General features: G+C 42.9%; 1 protein-coding gene across 5 annotated transcripts in view; it reads left to right on the top strand.

The window, feature by feature from the left end:
• Positions 1-18,900, top strand: part of PALM2AKAP2 (PALM2 and AKAP2 fusion) — a 224,425-nt gene that overhangs the window by 97,816 nt on the left and 107,709 nt on the right. For 3 of the 5 annotated variants that reach the window (XM_080986690.1, XM_080986689.1, XM_080986684.1), the window contains exon 7: positions 438-1,118. The exons of 1 other annotated variant lie outside the window; for it this stretch is intronic. In XM_080986690.1, coding sequence (XP_080842816.1) covers positions 438-1,118 — 681 coding nt within the window. Of the gene's footprint in view, positions 1-437; positions 1,119-17,941; positions 18,127-18,900 lie in introns of those variants that run through there. One more of the 5 variants, XM_080986695.1, reaches the window with a different exon arrangement.

Genomic DNA, 18,900 nt, shown 5'->3' with positions numbered 1-18,900 from the left:
ACTCCATATCTGTTGAAATTCTTGATTGACTTTCAGTGCTGTATATAATATCCTCTTTATCTAGATCAGTCAGGTGAGCATGTACACTGGTCCTAAGAGTTTGAAGTCATTTGGCCATGGAGACATGGTGGTAGACCTGCTTGTTTGTCACCTCCCTGATTTAACAGAATCCCTTGAACACAGGTAATATTAGGAAGCTCTCTGCTCAGGTTGATAGAGGATATGGCTCGCACCAGTGTCATTGAGCGCTGTAGGTTAACAACTGCTTTTCTTCACAGTATGCACCACACCTCTAACATAGATCGCTTGGCGCTTTGGGCGACACCTTACTGGGGGGCAGGGCAGGGGGGCAGTTGTCTGCTTGTCTGTTTGGCAATTAACCATTCACATGCTTCTTGTTGTTGTAACATGCACTTCCTCTCTTGTTTCCATTCAAGCTTTGTACAGCATGGAAATTAATGTGGAGAAAGACAAACAGACAGGAGAGACCAAGATTCTCTCTACATCCCCCATTGGCCCAGAGGCTGCCCTTCAAAGAGGAATCAAAGTCTATGACGATGGTACCAAAGTAGTCTATGAGATGCACTCTGGGGGTGCGGTGGTAGAGAACGGAGTGCACAAGTTGAGCTCAAAGGATGTAGATGAACTCATTCAGAAGGCTGGACAATCAAGCGTAAAAGGAGGGACTGTGTCGATAGCGGACGGAAACCTCAGTCATATGAAGGAACAGATGCTTTTCAAGGAGGCCAAACTAGAGATGGTGCACAAATCCAGCAAAAGGCATTCCGAGAACCCACGACACCAAGCAAAACTTTCTGGGGATGAAGTCCCAGAAGCCACCGCAGATCACCCTGTAACAATGATATTTATGGGTTACCAAAACATTGATGATGAAGATGAGACAAAAAAGGTGTTGGGCTATGATGAGACAATCAAAGCCGAACTGGTCCTCATCGACGAAGACGATGAAAAGTCGCTACGTGAGAAGACTGTGACGGATGTCTCAACCATGGATGGAAACGCCGCAGAGTTGGTTTCTGGGAGGCCCTTATCGGACACAACTGAGCCCTCCTCACCAGAGGGGAAGGAGGAAAGTCTACCAATGGAAAAACTCCCAGGTACAGAAAAGAAAAAGCGCTGTCAATGCTGTATTGTCATGTGACCACCTCTTCCTTTCTTCCTCTTCTTCCGAGCAGCTCGTGCTCCATCACTCCCTTAGACCTCACTGTATTTTTCTAACTGCAATACTGTGAACTGGAAGTGACTGCCTCCATTGCCTTGCAGTTGGGTTTCTCTGGTTTTTTCTAGTTCTTCAAGGGAGATGAATCGTGAAATTGTGATTTCTCACCAAATGCACTGTTTTAGGATTATTTTTTAAAAAGGGTGAGACAGAAACGGAAAGTGAACACACACAAAATCACTTTCGTATTTGAAACAGATCTTATCTATATCTATATATCTATATAAATATATAATATATGAATATGCATCGATGGCTGTGTGTGAATATGCATATTTATATATTGCATATATTTATGAAACTTATAAATGTATATTAAGAATTTTACTTTATATATCTAGCAGGTATGATCAGCCTCCAAGGATGTTGCAGGACTCTTTTAAGTTTCACATACATGTGAGCCTTAAACTGCATTTTAATGTGAGTGTGTGTTTTCTTAAAAAAACAAACAAAAAAACCCACCAAAAATAGGTTTTATTTTTTACTGGGGCAAGGGGAGAGCACATGATCATGCTAGTATTTTGATATTACAGCATTTGGGCTCTTCCTTCCCCAAAAAGCTTCACAACCTTTGTTTTGTTCTAGTAGTTTTTCAGCAAGACTTGGCCCCATAAAACCTCCAACATAACTGCTGGGGCTTGTGCTTAGCGGGTGGGTCACAAACAAGTGAGTTTGACTCAGCAAAGCACTGCTCCTGTGCAACCTCCATTCATTTTCATGGGGTTGTGTGCCAGCTTCACTGCTATGAATTAATGTTCCACAGTAGCTACAGAGCTGTAGCTACTCCTTGGGCTCCTCAGAAGAGAGTTCAATGTAGGTGGTATCATTGGCTTCAATGGGACTTGTGTGTGTGCAGCTGTGTGTTGGCCAAAGCAGCGTCCAACGACCTTGTGCCATCCAGATGTTTTGGACCACAACTCCCATCAGCCTCAACCAGGACCATGGCTGATGGGGCTTGTAGTCCAAACCATCTTGAAGGACACCGGGTTGGCAAAAGCTGTCTTACAGACCTGGAGTATATTTTACGACAACAGAAACACAACATGGTTCACGCCAACAAACGCAGCTGACAGTGAAATGGAATTCTTTTTCTGCCTAGAGAATTGAGAGTGATGGTTTTGGACTTGGGTTCTGGCCTTCCCTAAATCTTCCAGGTTACAGTATTGTGTATCTGCTCCAGCTCCGTACCTTAAGACGGAAGTAGGCATGTTGGGGGGAACAGATCCATGATTGAAGCACAGGCACTGATTTTAATGACTTGCCTTTTGGTAACAGTGCCTCCATATTTTTATTATTTTTAATTTTTTGTGGCCTGCTGTAACCCTGGTATGTGAAAGATTCGTTTGCAGTTGACTTAAGGATATGATAACGATTGCATGGTTTGATCACTGTTCCTATCAAAAGCGGTTAGGAAAGCTGCAGTTTTCCCTAAGGAGAGAAAAGGCCCAGTTCTCAAGTTATTAGATAAGTTTCATCTAGAGTACGTTATCAAGTTTGTCCCAGAGGACAAAGTGGGGAGCAAAGTGAGGAAGCTGATGCCTTCAGATTGGAGCGAGCTCTGCTTTTGCGTTCATGTAGCCTCAGAGCATTCTCATAGAGTATTTCTTCAGGAAGAAATGAGAGTAAGCCATAAGGGTAGACCAAATTGAGATGCTGGTTTTTTGTATCACTGGAACGGTTTTCAAGAACATTGCGCTTCAATGGCTGGTGACCAAGAGGAGGCAATTAGGGACCCATTCACCCAAGGTGACTCATAGTCCTCCTTGTTTTCCAAAAATTCAGCAAAATAGCCTTTCGCTCTCTCATTTCGTCGTGAAGGAATTCTCATAAAGGTCGCAGAATAACAGAGGGTCCTTCCCTACTTTGTCTCATTGGGCATAGTCAGACACTATTTTCCCTCAGGATAGCAGCTGAGGGGAGAGGACAAGACTGGTTCTTGAGTTCACATGATCCTTTTATGTTACTTTCTCACTGCAAGGAAAAGTGAAGAAAAAACAGAAGATCCCATGATTGTTTGACTGTGAGTTCTCTTCTGACCTTAAAAGATGCTAGCCTCTAAATCCAGAGGATTTGATCTCTTAAGCTTATAAGACACCCCACATTCAAGCAACAGTGGGATCTCCTGTTTGGTCATTCATGTTTCCCGCAGCGAATTAAATGGCGGAGCTGTGGAGATTGTGTGAGCCAGAGGCCTTCTGCCACTCCCTCCGTGAAGGCATTTGAGCTGGCCCATTGTTTCAAACAAGTATCTCACGATCAATTATGATGATGACGATGATTAACAATGAACCTGTGGTGAACTTACACATGTACCGATACAGCTTTTTTCTATCTGCACTCTTGTAGAACTCCCTTTCGGAGTCCATTGGGGTTCTGCGTTGGTAAGAATTTCAGAATTACTCATTTAAGCCCATGACACCCAGTGGCAATTTCTGACTAATGCAAGTGATAGGTGTCCTCTTCAAGGCACCCTTATGTGAAAAGACAGCCTGTTGATGAAGTCTCAAACTGGAAGGAGGCACAAATGAAGCCACTATAGTAATTTGAGACAGATGGAAAACATCTGTACCCTTGCTTAGGCTCTGTATCCCACTAGCTATTTTTTCAGTGGAGATATTTCTGGTTGATAGCTACATGTGTGACATTCAAATTAGAAACAATATTTTCTAGAGGCATTAAAATGATTTCAACCAAGGAGGAATTTCATTTTTTAGAACGATGGCAAAGCCAGCATCTGAGGTTGTTTCTCACAATGTACCTGTTCTCTCTCTCTCTCTCTCTCTCTCTCTCTCTCTCTCTCTCTCTCTCGTGGTGCTTTCACTGTATTAACTATTAGCTTTAAACATTGTGTTGAATGATGTTTCCGCTCTTAACTCTTTTCTTTCTGTGCCATGCATGGTAACTTTCATGTCGGGAATACCAAACGACCACCGCAGGATTTGCAGGATTATATCATATCCTGGTCTTAAACACATTTACCTGGTAGTATGCTGCCCTTGATATCAATGGAACATGCTCCCACATAAGTGTGCATTGGATCACAGCCTTAAAAAGATCTCTTCGAAGGATGGTCTCTCTCATGCAGCTATTTTATTTTCTGCTAAGAGGGGTATGATAATTTCAAAACCAATGCTGAATATCCAAACTCTACATTATAAACAATACAATAAAATAAACTTGCAGAAGTGCAAAGAGATTAAGCAAGTTTTCCAGCTGATCCCTGCATTTCTAATGGATAACAGCTTCCATCTACTTAAAAACTAATTATAAATATTCATATTCTTCCCTCTATTTTTGGTTTGTTAGGTTAAGTGTGGCATAGCCCATAATTTCCCACACAGCATCCATCTGGTGTCTTCCACACCCCTGCAATTCCATTTTTTGCAGGTTCCAAACAAATCCAATGCCCTTTTTAGCTTCAGTGTCCTTGACGTAGCCCAGTTAGAGAACTAAAGAATTCCGTTGTATGTTATGTCTCACATGGCAAAAGGGAGATAAAAAGGGTAACCATTTGCAGCTCTGACTTGCATAGGAAGCATTGGGAAATATTATTAGGTTTAGGTATTTGTTTTCAAGTTGCATAGGTATGGAAAAGGTTTAGGAATTCATTCATTTAGCATCAAAATGCTTCAGATGACCTTATTATAAGATATAAGGGCACAGCAAAGTTTTATCCTTAATGGTTAGAAAGAGAGCACAAAAGCATTCTTTTTTTCCCCCGATACAGAAAACTGAGTTTCACTCATTGCAGTTTAGGCCCTGAGAAGTCATCTTCCTGGGCTTCTTCTTGTATGCCGTCAATGTTAAACCAGGAAAAAAAATGATCATTTTCATGGAGGCATCTACAATGGCACCTTTAAAATATATGAGAGACTAGTTTCCTACCAAGCACAACCTACAGTAAACATGATTCAGCTAAGCACACCTGAACTACATTCAAGTCAACAGATGGGTCTTGAGCTATATGGGTTTACCCCTGCTGGCTTCTCAAAAAGTATTAGAGCATCCCCTCGGATCCAAGCAAAGTTAGTTGAACTTGAGTCCCATTGTTCAAAGGGAAATCAGTTCAAATAACTTAGTCTTGCTTCCAAGCCATAATATCTGATCAACCCTGCAGCCCCAAACAGTCGTGTTTACATGAGTGAATATATCGGCTGCACCCCAAACTTTCAACAGGGTCCAATGCACGCATGAACCAGAGGTGATCAGAGGCCATCCCATTCAGTTGTACATCAGGCAATGCTCTTTGCATACATTTGGAGAATCTACCCACATGAAAATGAATGAAGCATAGCAAAAATGTAAGTCGCTTTGGGCTGGAACTAACAAATTTAGTAAATATAATAATAATAACAATAATAATAACTGAATCATCTAGATTTGGGCATGCATATTGTTCTAGAATAACTGAGTTTCGAGGTGGAGGGGGGAGTGTTTTTAAGGGAGGGACCATATAGCTCAATAGCTCAGTCGTAGATCACCTGGTTGGCATGGCAAAGGTCCTGGCATTTTCAGGTAAGGACAGGGAAGAAACGAAGGAGAGCTGCGGCCAGTCAGAACAGACAATACCAGGCTAGAAATAGACCAATGGTCTGATGTGGTATAAGACATATTCCTATGTTGCTAAACTAATTTTATTTCAATTTTTTTCTTCTATGCTGGAAACAGGATAGGCCTGGAAAGTAAAGGTTAAAAAGAACAAAGAGCCTAGGCAGTGTAAGAACCAGAGAGAGATTCCCTGCTGAGTTTTCCTAGTGGTCGTTATCACTTAGATTACACATTTGTGTCATTTTTACAACTTCAGTGACTTCCCTCAAAGTATCCTGGGAACTGCAGACTGGGGAGGGAGCTGACAATTCCTTTTCAATCTCTCGTGCCTCTCACAGAACTGCAATTCCCAGTTGCAAGTCTGTAACGGAGATACACCCTCAGAGCACCTAGATGTTCTTTCAGTGATTGAGTATTTGCAATTCCAGCACAGAAAAACACTTTTGTTTAAGGAAATGTAGGCAGAAAGGATTAGCTTCATGACTGGGTGGCACAATTAATGTTTTCGCCTTAACTTTTGTAAATAAATTTTAAAAATACACAAGGGAGAAAAATCTTCTCGGCATGTTTTCATAGAATTAAAAAAAAAAAAGGTAACCTGTACATTTTTTTTATATTTTGTATTTTCAAAGTTTCTACAAGTTCACCTAAGTTTTCTTGAGGATTCCCCTGTCCCCATCCTGGCAAAAATCACTACATTCTTATCTGATTATTTTTTTAAAAAAGAATGAGATGTAGAACGGAACCACCATATTGACCAAGTATCCCCTTACAGTTAAAGGAGTATCAATACAGAAAGAAAAGAATTACAGGGTTGTTTTTCTCTTTTGGTTTCCTGTGGCTGATGTACTGTATAGTATATGTTTACATTACTCCTCCAGTTTGCCTTTGTGATATTATCTAAATGAATGACAAAATCTAGGTATGATGTGCCATTGGACAAAATGCCTTAGCACTCTCTTCTTTCTCATTCTCTCCCGGAGACCTCCAGCAATGCAGGCTGCGCCCCAAAGCTGTATGAACACAACATTCGCTTTTAGTCTCCTGTTCGATCCCAAAAAGGACATGATGTATCTCATAACTAATATGGCACGGTCTGCAAATCTGGGGCCCCTATGTACCTGTGTTTCTCATAGTGTTGTTCTGACTTTAACTGCATCCTATATGGTCTCACAAGTCGATCCTCCCAGCTGCATGTTGGGGCATTGCATTGCAGAATTCTGATATAACAACTGGGGGGGGGGGGAGCTAGGCTATACAACAGATTGATCCTTATTCCAGCCAAGTCAACAGGGAAAATGTGGGCAAATTGTGACCCGAGCTCAAGCATACAAGCGCTTTTGCGCGATCATTTATCAAATATTATTTATTTTTTAAAGGCCTTTTCATTTATAGACGGTTAACAGAAAACAAGACAGTGGCCCATTGGGGCCTTGAATAGTGCATCTGGCAATTCTGGATGCAGAGGGAATTGCATGGTTGTTTTTACTTTCTGTCCCCTTCACAACAGAGGTTTAGGATTACCTGCTAGCAGTGGTGTAGTGTTAGGAACTCATCATGACACACACACCCCATCAGCATCCCAGGAGAGTTCACAGCCATGCCCTCAAGGAAAGTCTAAAAATGCAGGCAGCAGCTGAGGTGATCATGCAATATATATATATACAGTGGTACCTCAGTTTATGAACTTAATCCATTCTGGAAGTCCATTTTTCAACCGAAACTGTTCTTAAACCAAGGCGTGCTTTCCCTAATGAGACTTCCTGCCACCGGTGTCCTTCTACCGTTCAGATTCCATTCTTAGACCAAGGGAAAGTTCTCAAACCAAGACACCACTTCCGGTTTTGCAGAGTTTGTAAACCAAATCGTTCTTTAACCGGACTGTTCTTTCAACTTGTTAGACAGGTTTAACAAAACATCTTCAGCTAGCTGAATAGCAACAGTCAGCTTTTAATTAGAAAGGCAAGCAACCTTTCAAAGAAGTGTTACCATTTAAACTACTACTATGAAGCAGGAATCCCAACAAAGAAAAGTGATGACATACCCAGCCTCTTCTTCACTGTTTTCCTCATTCTCTTCCTTCCTCTATGCTAATCTGCAACAAACTTGGAAGTTTCATTATCTGTCTGTTAATTATTCTGGCAGATTGTTTCTGCTCTGAAAAAAACGTACTGGAACTACATTCCTCCGTGTTCCCCTTTCCACTGCACTTCTTCCTGTTAAGAAAATAGTAAAATGATTCAAAGTTTAAAGTTAGTGGAGGTTCAAGCAGTGAAGACATTACTTACTACTAAATGCTGAATGTTGCTGTTTTTAGATGGAAGCGTATTGCTTTCAGATGTTTGCTTTTCCTTGCTACTGGATGTGATTTTGAATCAACTGACAAAAATCTCATGCAATTCCTCTCTTCTAGATTGTTTCAGGGTTCCTTTGCAGTCTGTGCCCAAAATAGTACAGTCAGGATTCTGCCATCTTTAACTACAATTATCTGCCCACCTGACAGCAGGCTCTGCCAAAGTCAGTAAGACATTACATGTAGGAGTAAAGACATATAGGATTCCAATGTTCCATCTACCATCTCTCACTGCATAATGTGTAGAACCGCTCTAACTTTCAACTGACTATGCTCACAGAGCTCCCTCTCTCCCCCTACCCATCACATCACCCACCCATCAAATTTGCATCTTCCAAAACAATAGGGAAACCAAAATTCACACTTATCCAAACTTTGCTTTCACCAGCCAAACAGTGCTGACGAAGTGCATACATTAGAGAGAAATGTGCATAAAACTAATGCATTGGTGAAAATAACACACTGAAATGCATTCAGTTATGAAAAAAAATGCTTGAAAAAAGATGTACATTAGTAAAAATTGCATGCAAAAATGTGTACATTAGAAGAAATTTGCACTTAAACGCTGGTGAATTTTCATACAGATTTTCTTTTTTAAAAAAACCAAACCACAAATTGCTTCAAAATGTGGAAAAGTTAAAGTTAAAGCTGGAAATAAGAGAAACTGAGATAACCAAAATTGACATAAACTTCCATCCCTAATACACACATCTTAATTCATAAATATTATTGAGCATGTAACAAAATATCTCACTGCTGTAAATAACCAATCTTATTTACGTATAATATCCACCTGCTTTTATAAGAAGACTTTTCCAAGTCCATTGAGAGAGAACTCCTGCATGCCAATAAAAATTGGGATCCATTTAAATTATACTCTGAAAAGAAAATCTTCTGCAAATCGAGCTTTTCAGATTAACTGCATTCCAAATGAGGCTTTTCAAACAGCAATTCGTTAAGCCTTTCCAGGTCAGCAAAATATGCTGATCTAAAGTATCTTGACTTTAAAATGCTACGGCCCAATCCTGCCAAAGTTCAGCACTTCAAAAACCCATTGATGATGGCAAAATTGGTGCGATTTTAAAGTTGGGTTGGATTGAACTCACTATTCATTTAAAATACAGGAACTTTTGTTCAGATGCCCTTCAGTCAACTTAACATCCTGACCTTATAACATTCATTTTGTAAGATAGCATACTTAGAGTGCAGCAATAGCTGGTTAACTGATGTAACTTTAAGTACATGAGCTATCCCTGGTGATAGGCAAATAACATACAGCACAATCCTAAACATGTTTGCTCACAAGTCCTGTTTCTGGGAATATTCAGGGAGGCAGGAGAAGATATATTGTTTATTAATATCCTTAGCAGAGTTTCACATTCCCCTTATAAACGCACAGCAGATAGTATTGAATTGTATGTTCCTGGTAAATTCCCTTTTAGTCCATCTTAAAAAGAATAAACATGCCACAATCTTGTTTAACGTATATAAAAGAAGTTTACTCACATCATCAGTTCACAGTTGGATCCCTGAAGGCAGACTTGGTTATAAATTATATACATTTGGATCTACCCCATATGGGGGGATAATCCCAGTGACTACAGACTGGCAGTCACTGCAGTTCACACGACGAAAGGAAGATGGAAAAAGAGTCGAAAAGAATGAAGTGTGCTGTGTGCCTTGCCCTTTTGTTACCTAGGCAGGTAAGGTCACGCCCACCTCTAGTCACATGCAAGAGGAAAGATGCTCCAGGCCAGGAGGAAACAGGAAGTTTTCGACTGGCTGGACCAAACATTCCCCCGCATGTCTTCTCTAGGAAAACAAGGAATGTTGTACTTGACTGCTACTTATGTATCACATCCCACACTGTTGAGTTCAGTGAAGCATACTCCCAAGCAAGTACACATGGGAATGTAGTCTTCAGCACATAGCTAGGCATTTATGGGATCGAAACTACAACAGGATCAAGCATTATATTCAGTTTGCATGTCTTCTTCCCCCCCCTTAAAAAAGTATCAGTTTGCAATGGCCTGACTGACAGCTTGATTCACAATCCAGTTAAGCCACGCCATCTTTGGAAAAGTCCCCTGTGCATAAACAAACACAAGACTGCAACTTCTGCCCTCCCCAACTGATAAGGCATACCCTCCAACACCAGAGTGAGGCAAATTGGGACACAACCTCAATGGAGGCCACACACCCCCTTGCTCCACCCCCGTCCCTGTCACTCATGCCCCGCTCCCCTCTCTGGGCTCCCACCCTCGCACCTTTGCCTGCCACTGCCGCAACCTCCCCTGCCAGTGCTGCCGTACTTTCGGAAGCGGAGACCGGCTTCTAGAAGTCAATTGGCTGGAAGGCTGCGGTGGAAGGAGGAATAAAAGTGGGCAGCACAGAGGGGGCAAGGTAAGTTGGTGTGACTTTGGGTTCCATTTGTATTTTATTTTTATTTTTTTGGTCCTGTGCTTTGATGTGAGCCAACTAACACACATGACAGTGCAGGACCAAAAAAAAAAAGGCATGTCTTTTGGTCCCATGCTCTAGTGCAGCCAGAGCAAGGGAGCCAAAATGGGATATCCAGGATTGGAATTGGAAGCCAACGCAGCTTCTGTAAATTCTGTAAGTGTCCCACTTAAAATGGGATAGTTGCATGGTATGTAGTTATGCATCGCTGGAAAAGTGGGCAAAAGATGGCAGGTTCGGTATAGAATTGTGCATCTGCTAATTTATATGTGTATATATGCAAATTTAGATATAACTACTGCAATGTAAACAAAAACATAACATTGCTTCCCAGAGCAGACTCCCAAGTAAGTATGCATAGACTTTCTGCCGACCACTACATTTTTATTCATAAGTCAGTCCCACTGAATTCAAGTGTTTAGCTTGGGAATCTCTGGTTCTCCAGATGTTGTTGGACTCCAATTCTCATCAGCCCCAGTCATTATAGCCAGTGTTCAAGGATAATGGGAGTTGTAGTTCAGACACATCTGAAGAAACTCATGTTTCCCTTCCCGGGTTTAACCAAGTCCTCCAGTTTGGTTTCCCAGATGTTTTGGATTATAATTCTCATTAGCACCAGCCAGCACAACTGAGGTTGTACACACTGTATAGGCCAAGGCAAGAGACAAATCCATTTAAAAACTGTTTTTCCTTTTCATCAGCAAGTACAAAGCCAGGTCAGGAGGAGGGCAAACACCTAACTTTTAAAAGATTTTCTGTGTGCCATAAAGATTTGAATTCATTTTTATTTTTACAAAGAGGGGCTCAAGAAAATGTTGTGTGAGATACAGTTTTCTGGTGAACGTAGAGTATGGGTGAGATTTTTCTTTTTTAAACACGCCCACTTTCTATGTGAGCAAAGGTTTAAAAGATCCCATTTTGCAGAGGAGAGAAAGAACGACAATAAACTGCTGTGCTAACTACTGGATTAGAATGGCTGAAAATAGCTGCTGTCCTTTGTAACCTGAAGTGTACTTTTTGAGACTGTATATGCTTTTTTGTTTCGTTTTCTTCAGATAAAAAAAAAAAATCAAAGACAGACAGACAAAAAAAATAAAAAGAGATTTCAGAACACTGCCAGCAACAGCCATGCTGAATCTGTGGCTACTTTCTGGGTTTGGGTTTTGTTTTTTTTCCTTCTCTCTGTATAGTATTACAAGTAAATAAAACTGCCTTTTCACTGCACCTATTTCTGTGTCTTTGTCCTCTTTTTACTCTGTAATTCTCACTCCTCCAGATGCTCTATAATCTCCCGACAGTTTTGCATCCAAACATTTCTCCACCCCACTCACTAAAATATCAAAGTACTAACTTGCATTTCTCCCACCCAACTTGCATTTCTGCTGCTGCTCTATTTCTACTCATCTGGAGCCCCACTCAATGCTCTCACGCCTAATTAACCCTTCACCGGATTTGGTACTCTTGCAATCTTTTCCCACTCCCCAATCCCTTCCCCAGGGGTGCTCTGCATAACACACTATGCGGCTCCTCTTGCCACAGTGATGATGTGCTGGAAGTGGGATGGAGAGCAAAGGAAGAGTGAGCAGGAGCAGTCAGAACAGTGAAAGACAGGAGTGCGTCAGCAACCACCCCCGCCCCTCCCCCCAATTTATTCTACTTTTTGGTGTGCACCTAAGATTTGTTCAGTGCAAAGCAAAAAAGACAACGTTACAAACAGGAATTTGAAGACTTGTATATCACAGAGGTGTACTTGCCAAATTTGGAAGAGGGCTGCAGTTTCCACTGAGGATACACCCAACAGCAAACTTGAATTTGTTGTTGTGTATAAAGTGTGGACTGCCCCACAAATACCAAATAAGACTAGATGAGGTGCTTCCAGATGGGGCCTTAATTTGCAGATGGATTCCTGAGACATTGGAGATGGGTCATTGGCAACAGAATTGGGTTGGGGTTTTTTTACAGAATTTTCATTGGAAAGCATAAATTTGGATTAAATGTGGGGGGTATCGACTGGCGTTTTTATGCCAATGAGGTATTGCAGATGCCAGGAGGCGCGGGTGGCACTGTGGTCTAAACCACTGAGTCTCTTGGGCTCACTGACCAGAAGTTTAACAGTTTGAATCCCCGTGACGGGGTGAACTCCCGTTGCTGTGTCCCAACTCCTACCACCCTAGCAGTTCGAAAACACGCCAGTGCAAGTAGATAAATAGGTACCGCTGCGGCGGGAAGGTAAATGGTGTTTCTGTGCGCTCTGGCTTCCGTCACGGTGTTCCATTGCGCCAGAAGCGGTTTAGTCATGCTGGCCACATGACCCAGAAAGCTGTCTGTGGACAAACGCCGGCTCCCTTGGCCTGAAAGCGAGATGAGCTCCACAACCCCATAGTTGCCTTTGATTGGACTTAACTGTCCTTTACCTTTACCTTATTGCAGATGCTACAAAATGCTGGCATGTGTGAGGAGCACCCATCTGGAAGCACCCTTAGTCCAAAAATGAAGAGATGGTTACGAACATAAGAATTGCCCTGCTGCATGAGGTCTTCCAAGCACAGCGTTCTCATTTGAAGAGTCACCAGCTTAGATATCTCTTGGGGGGGGGGGGAACAGTCAAGAGGCTGGTTGTAATCCTGATCTGGATTAGGAAGAAAGGTTTAACTCTTTCCCCTCACCCCTTTCTTGTCGCATACCATCCTTGAAGCTATTTGCTGCAAAGAAGATTTACAGGTGCAAATAGCCCCTTCTTGGGACTACATACACACTGTGCCTTTAAAGCACATTCGAATAACATTTTCCCTCAAAGAATTCTGGGCACTGTGTTTAGTTAAGGGTTGCTGGGAATGTGCTTCAAATGTGCTTTAAAGGTATGTGTGTACGCACGTGTGTGTGTGTGTGTGTGTGTGTGTGTGTCATTTTTGGTGGTGCAAGAGAGAAAGGGTTAACCCCATCTTCCCACTCCCATCAGAGTGAATCAAAAACAGCTGCAGAAAAAGTTAGGAACAGCAACAACAAAAAGACAGCTGCACAAATAGAATTGGTTCCAAATGTGTTTGGAGAAAACTCTTTAATCAAAAAAAAAAAAATTAATGCTTCATGTCAAAAACTGCCTGGGATGCATTTTTCCCTCGACTCACCTACGTGAGCCAACTCTCATCTGTGCAGCCATCATTTTTGGTTCCTGGCATCTCCCCTTTGCACCCACCCCCACATTCAATCAGCCCCTCTCCAGCTGCTTTTTCACACTTAACATAACACATAGTTGGGCTTAAGATTTTTGATATAAACTAGGAATAGCTTAAGGGACATGGGTGGCGCTGTGGGTTAAACCACAGAGCCTAGGACTTGCCGGTCAGAAGGTCGGCGGTTCGAATCCCCGCGACAGGGTGAGCTCCCGTTGCTCGGTCCCTGCTCCTGCCAACCTAGCAGTTCGAAAGCACATGAAAGTGCAAGTAGATAAATAGGTACCGCTCTGGCAGGAAGGTAAACGGCGTTTCCGTGCGCTGCTCTGGTTCACCAGAAGCGGCTTAGTCATGCTGGCCACATGACCCGGAAGCTGTACTCTGGCTCCCTCAGCCATTAAAGCGAGATGAGAGCCGCAACCCCAGAGTCGACCATGACTGGACCTAATGGTCAGGGGTCCCTTTACCTTTACCTTAGGAATAGCTTGCTGAAACCTTAGATCTGGTTGAGGAAGAGCCCATGATCCCCAAAACCAGCACATGCGCGCGCACACACACACACCCCTCTCAGCTACTTTCTCCAGATTTGGCTTGGTGGGTCACAAGCTATAAAGCAGAAGTAGCCAACATCATGCCTTCCAGATGTTGGACTCCAGTTCCCATCAGTCACCATGGTGATGGGAGTTGTGCTCCAGCAACAACTGGAAGGTGTTATATTAGCCATCCCTGCTCTAAACCCAAATGCATTAAGAGTGCAAATAGAGATTTTTCTTCTTATTAGTTTTGTTTAAATTTACACCTTCCTCCAAAGGAACCCAGATTAGCAAACGTGTTAGTGCTAAAACAATACACTTCAAACTTCTATAAAGAAGTTTAAAAACTCCTAAAACTCCTAAAAATAATCACCTACTGTCAAATCTAATAATATCAGGGTTACCGGGGACAGGTCTTTCTGTCATCAAATGCCTGGATAGATGAAAAAAAAAGTTTTTAAATTCCAGCTTAAAGTTAATACTGAGGGAGACTGATGCACCTTGCTAGGGAGACTGATGCAGCCAGCTATTTTGCAAAATATATTTCAAAGGAGAAAACTTAAAAAGGAAGTTGATAACAGCTGGATTTTTTAAAAAATGCACTCACTACCTGAAGTTATGCATCCCACCCGTAATTCTAATTCCCACAACAAATAAATTTAACAGTACAGCACATGTAATTCTAAGTTTATAATCTACTTGATCCAGCTCAAGGGGACCTGACTCAATGGAGGGTACACACTTCAAAATGACACCAAAGTAAAGAGGAGCAGTCATGTTCTTTGCATATATGTGCAGAAATATAGTTTAGATTGATCTTCAGACCAAGGTCATGTTCCCATTGCTCATGCTGCTTGCAATAACTGAGATGCCACCAGTATGTTCAGTGGCTCCTTAGAGGACAATATGTGTGGCCTGCCCACAGAAGACAACGGAAGGTAAGATGGAAGAGAAACAAATGCCACATGCAGACTCCTTGTTGAAAAAGAGGAATACCGTATTTTCCCATGTATAAGACAATGCTTTTTTTGGGGGGGGGAGTCAAAAATTGGGGTCATCTTAGACATGAATGGTGAATGCACAGGGGTAAAAAATAAAAATAAAAACCCACTACAGTGGTACCTCTAGTTACAAACTTAATTCATTCTGGAGGTCCATTCTTAACCTTAAACTGTTCTTAACTAGAGGCATGCTTTTGCTAATGGGGCCTTTTGCTGCCGCTGTGCCACCGGCACACAATTTCCGTTCTCATCCTGGGGAAAAAGTTCTCAAATCGAGGTAACTCTTCCAGGTTAGCGGAGTTTGTAACCTGAAGCATTTGTAACCTGAGGCATTTGTAACTCGAGGTACCACTGTACTTAGCTTCCTGCGGCTGCCATGAAGAAGCTGCTGGAACCAGTTCTGCCAGCCATTTAAAAGTGGGTCGCTGGGGGGATTTTCTCATTTATTTATTTTTTTTGCAAATACAGTGGTACCTTGGGTTACAGACGCTTCAGGTTACAGACTCCGCTAACCTAGAAATAGTACCTCGGGTTAAGAACTTTGCTTCAGGATGAGAAGAGAAATCGTGCGGCCGCGGCGGCAGTTGGAGGCCCCATTAGCTAAAGCAGTACCTCAGGTTAAGAACAGTTTCAGGTTAAGAACGGACCTCCAGAACGAATTAAGTTCTTAACCCGAGGTATCACTCGGGTTTGGGGATTGGGGCTTGCATTATGCCCACTCGTCCATTTGCCCCAAAAAAGCTCAACAACTCTCCACCTCTGCTGCCGCCCTTCTGGATTTCCACTTCTAGAGATATGGCAACCCTAAAATATTGATTTCTTAATTCTAGGTTAAAAGGGGGGGGGGGAGGTTCCATCTTATACATGAGGGCATCTTATACACAGAAAAATATGGTATATCAACCAAACTGAGGACAAATTTATACATTCAGCCGACTCAAGTGGTCAAGCTTTAGCCGGACTCTTCCACACAATTTGGCCAGACTGATCCATGAAGGCTACATTATGGGGTCCAAGTTCAGGCTGTATGCTGCGCAGCTCAGCCTCTCCCCAATCACCACCCTCAAAAGCCCCCTGCAACAGGAAACAGCAGGGATGTTCTAGGAAGGAAACTGCTGGGTTGCAGCCAAGGCACCAGCTGCCCATGGTCTTAATTTAAACCATTCCTCAAAGAGCAAGAGTGGCAGCAAGCTCAGCCAATCAACTAATTAAGTTAACATGGTGGGAAACATGGAGGGGTGTTGACTATCTCAGCACTTCCCCTTGCATGGTGTGGTAGCAAATAGGCTTGCTGGCCCTGGAGAGAGATCAGTGTGACCAAGATGGCAAGCAAAAGGTAAGGGGGGGAAAGCCGGTAAATAGCAGCAGAAAAAAGAGTGGGGCAGTCAAGGCAGGAGGGCACTTGGCAGCACCTCTGCAGATAGCCATATAATTTTAAGGGCTTTTCTTGCAGATGGTAGTGAATTCACCAACGACATTGAGAACACAGCATGGAGATAATGAATTTCTAAGTTTGATGACTGAGGCGAGAGTCGTAAAAATGGGTGTCAGCAGACACAAGCCTATAAAAAGTTCATATATATTTTATTGCAACATGTTTTAATGCTGTTGGTGATTTTGAAGAGGGAGAGCATTGTTTCTGTAATAGATATAATGTAGCCAGGTGTCACTTATCAAGTTACAGCCCTTGACAATGAAGAACAGCTTACATAAGTGCTGAAAGAGGGAAAAGTAGAATTGATCTCTAACTGAGGGAGGCAGAAGTATGCTCCAAAGTATTCAATATGAAAGGTTTGCTCTGAGACCAAGGGGGTTTCTGTTACTCATTTCACAATGTTTCCAAGAGAATAGCAACGGAGGCAGCATAATTTCACTTATAAACATAGTCCTTTCAATCCGAGTTGATCCAGAGTCTAAACTACCATGCAGAGTAACCCTAGGCATGTTTACTCCAAAGTAAACCCCACTCTGCACCTTGGGGCTTACACCTAGGAAAATGGACATAGGATTGCAGACTCAGGAAATGAGCCTCAGAGCATTCTGTATGGTGTTTTTATCATTATGCTGCATAAATTATGTTCTTAATGTTGTATACCACCCTGAGATCCATAGCTGTCAAGTGTCCCTTATTTGGCAGGACAGTCCCTTATCCCAGCGCCATGTCCCGCTGCTGTCCCTTATTGATGATGTCCCTTAAATTTCCCGGGTTTCAAAGGAAGCAGCTCCTCTCCCTCCCTCCCTGCTGGCCAGGGAGGAGGGAGGCTCCAACTGTGTTGCTTGGCTGTGTTGCTCACCCAATAAGGAGTCTAAGAACGACTGGGGGTGGAGCTTGCATGTCTTGTGCTGATCAAATTGGCCGCGTTGCCTGGGGACTCGCCTTTGCTCAGCGCTTCCCAGCGGAGAGGTGACGGTGATTTTCCTTGCTGCATCCCCTTTGCCGGGTTGCTGCGCTGTGGGAACCACCACTTGAGGCTTCATTTGGCTGCTGGTTGACTAAAATCCCTTATTTTGGCTGCTGATCCCTTATTTTCGAGGCTGCTGGTCCCTTATTTTCAAATCTGTAAATTGACAGCTATGCTGGGATCTTTGGACAAAGGGTGGTATATAAATCGAAATAATCCATGCTATTTTTCTAGACAAGGAGTTGCTGGAACTCACCATGAACTTCTCCCTTGTGGGGAAATTTAAATGGCTGCTGTGTCAGTGAGTCTGTTTTCACCAACTTGGTAGTCCTTTCAGTACTGTTGCCGCTTTCGGGCAGATGGTCCTATCCTGACAAGAGCCTGGGCTTTCATGGCAGCACATCATTGTGGGGAAGGTAGGATTTTGGCTGTGTTGGGGGCTGCAGTGCTCGTATCAGTGTTGCAGGCCTTCAAAAAATAAAGGGGTTTGGAGGCCCGATGTCATTAGTGTTGGGCCCCATCAAGGTCTGTGGAAGGGGTAGCAAGGCCACAGGGTGATCCAAGGGGAGCAGGGAGCAATTTGTGGGGTTTTGTGCCTCCCTCGGAGTCCGAGCTGGACAGCAGCACCTGGCGGGTTCCAGAGCTGCAACACTTGCTCAGGTATGCTGCATGCTAGTGCCAAATCTGATTCCCCATTTTAATTCAACATCTGAGGCTGTGCCCATGTTGCCCTTAAAAAAAGAAAGAAAGAAAGCTGAACATTAGAATATGATTGGAAGAGACCACAAGGGCCATTGAGTCCAACCCCCTGCCATACCCCCTTGTTGGGGTATACATGCAAAAATTGTCCCCACTGCCAGCAGTCCCTGCAATGTATAGGCCCATCATTGGTGAAGACCATAGCTCTAGCACGGTAAGGCATTTCCAAGTAGACCTGGGATGAAACCCTGAAAAGTGACTTCTAATCATTGTCAACGACCCTGAGTTAGATGGAGCAATGGTCGGACTCGGTCTAAATCGCTTCCTGTGTCCTTATGACACATACATGCAACTCTCGTCCTCACACGGCAGTCATTTTGCTAGTCACCTAATCCGCTTGGTCTGTTCTGTAGTTGCTGAAAGAAGAAAAATAGATCTTCTGTGCACGAGATCTCGTTGCTAAAACACGCTAACACATAATGGCTTTGAAA

Source organism: Podarcis pityusensis, assembly GCF_964106645.2.
Source record: "Podarcis pityusensis genome assembly, chromosome: 17".
Lineage (NCBI taxonomy): Eukaryota > Metazoa > Chordata > Lepidosauria > Squamata > Lacertidae > Podarcis > Podarcis pityusensis.
This window is presented reverse-complemented; position numbering and strand designations above follow the sequence as displayed.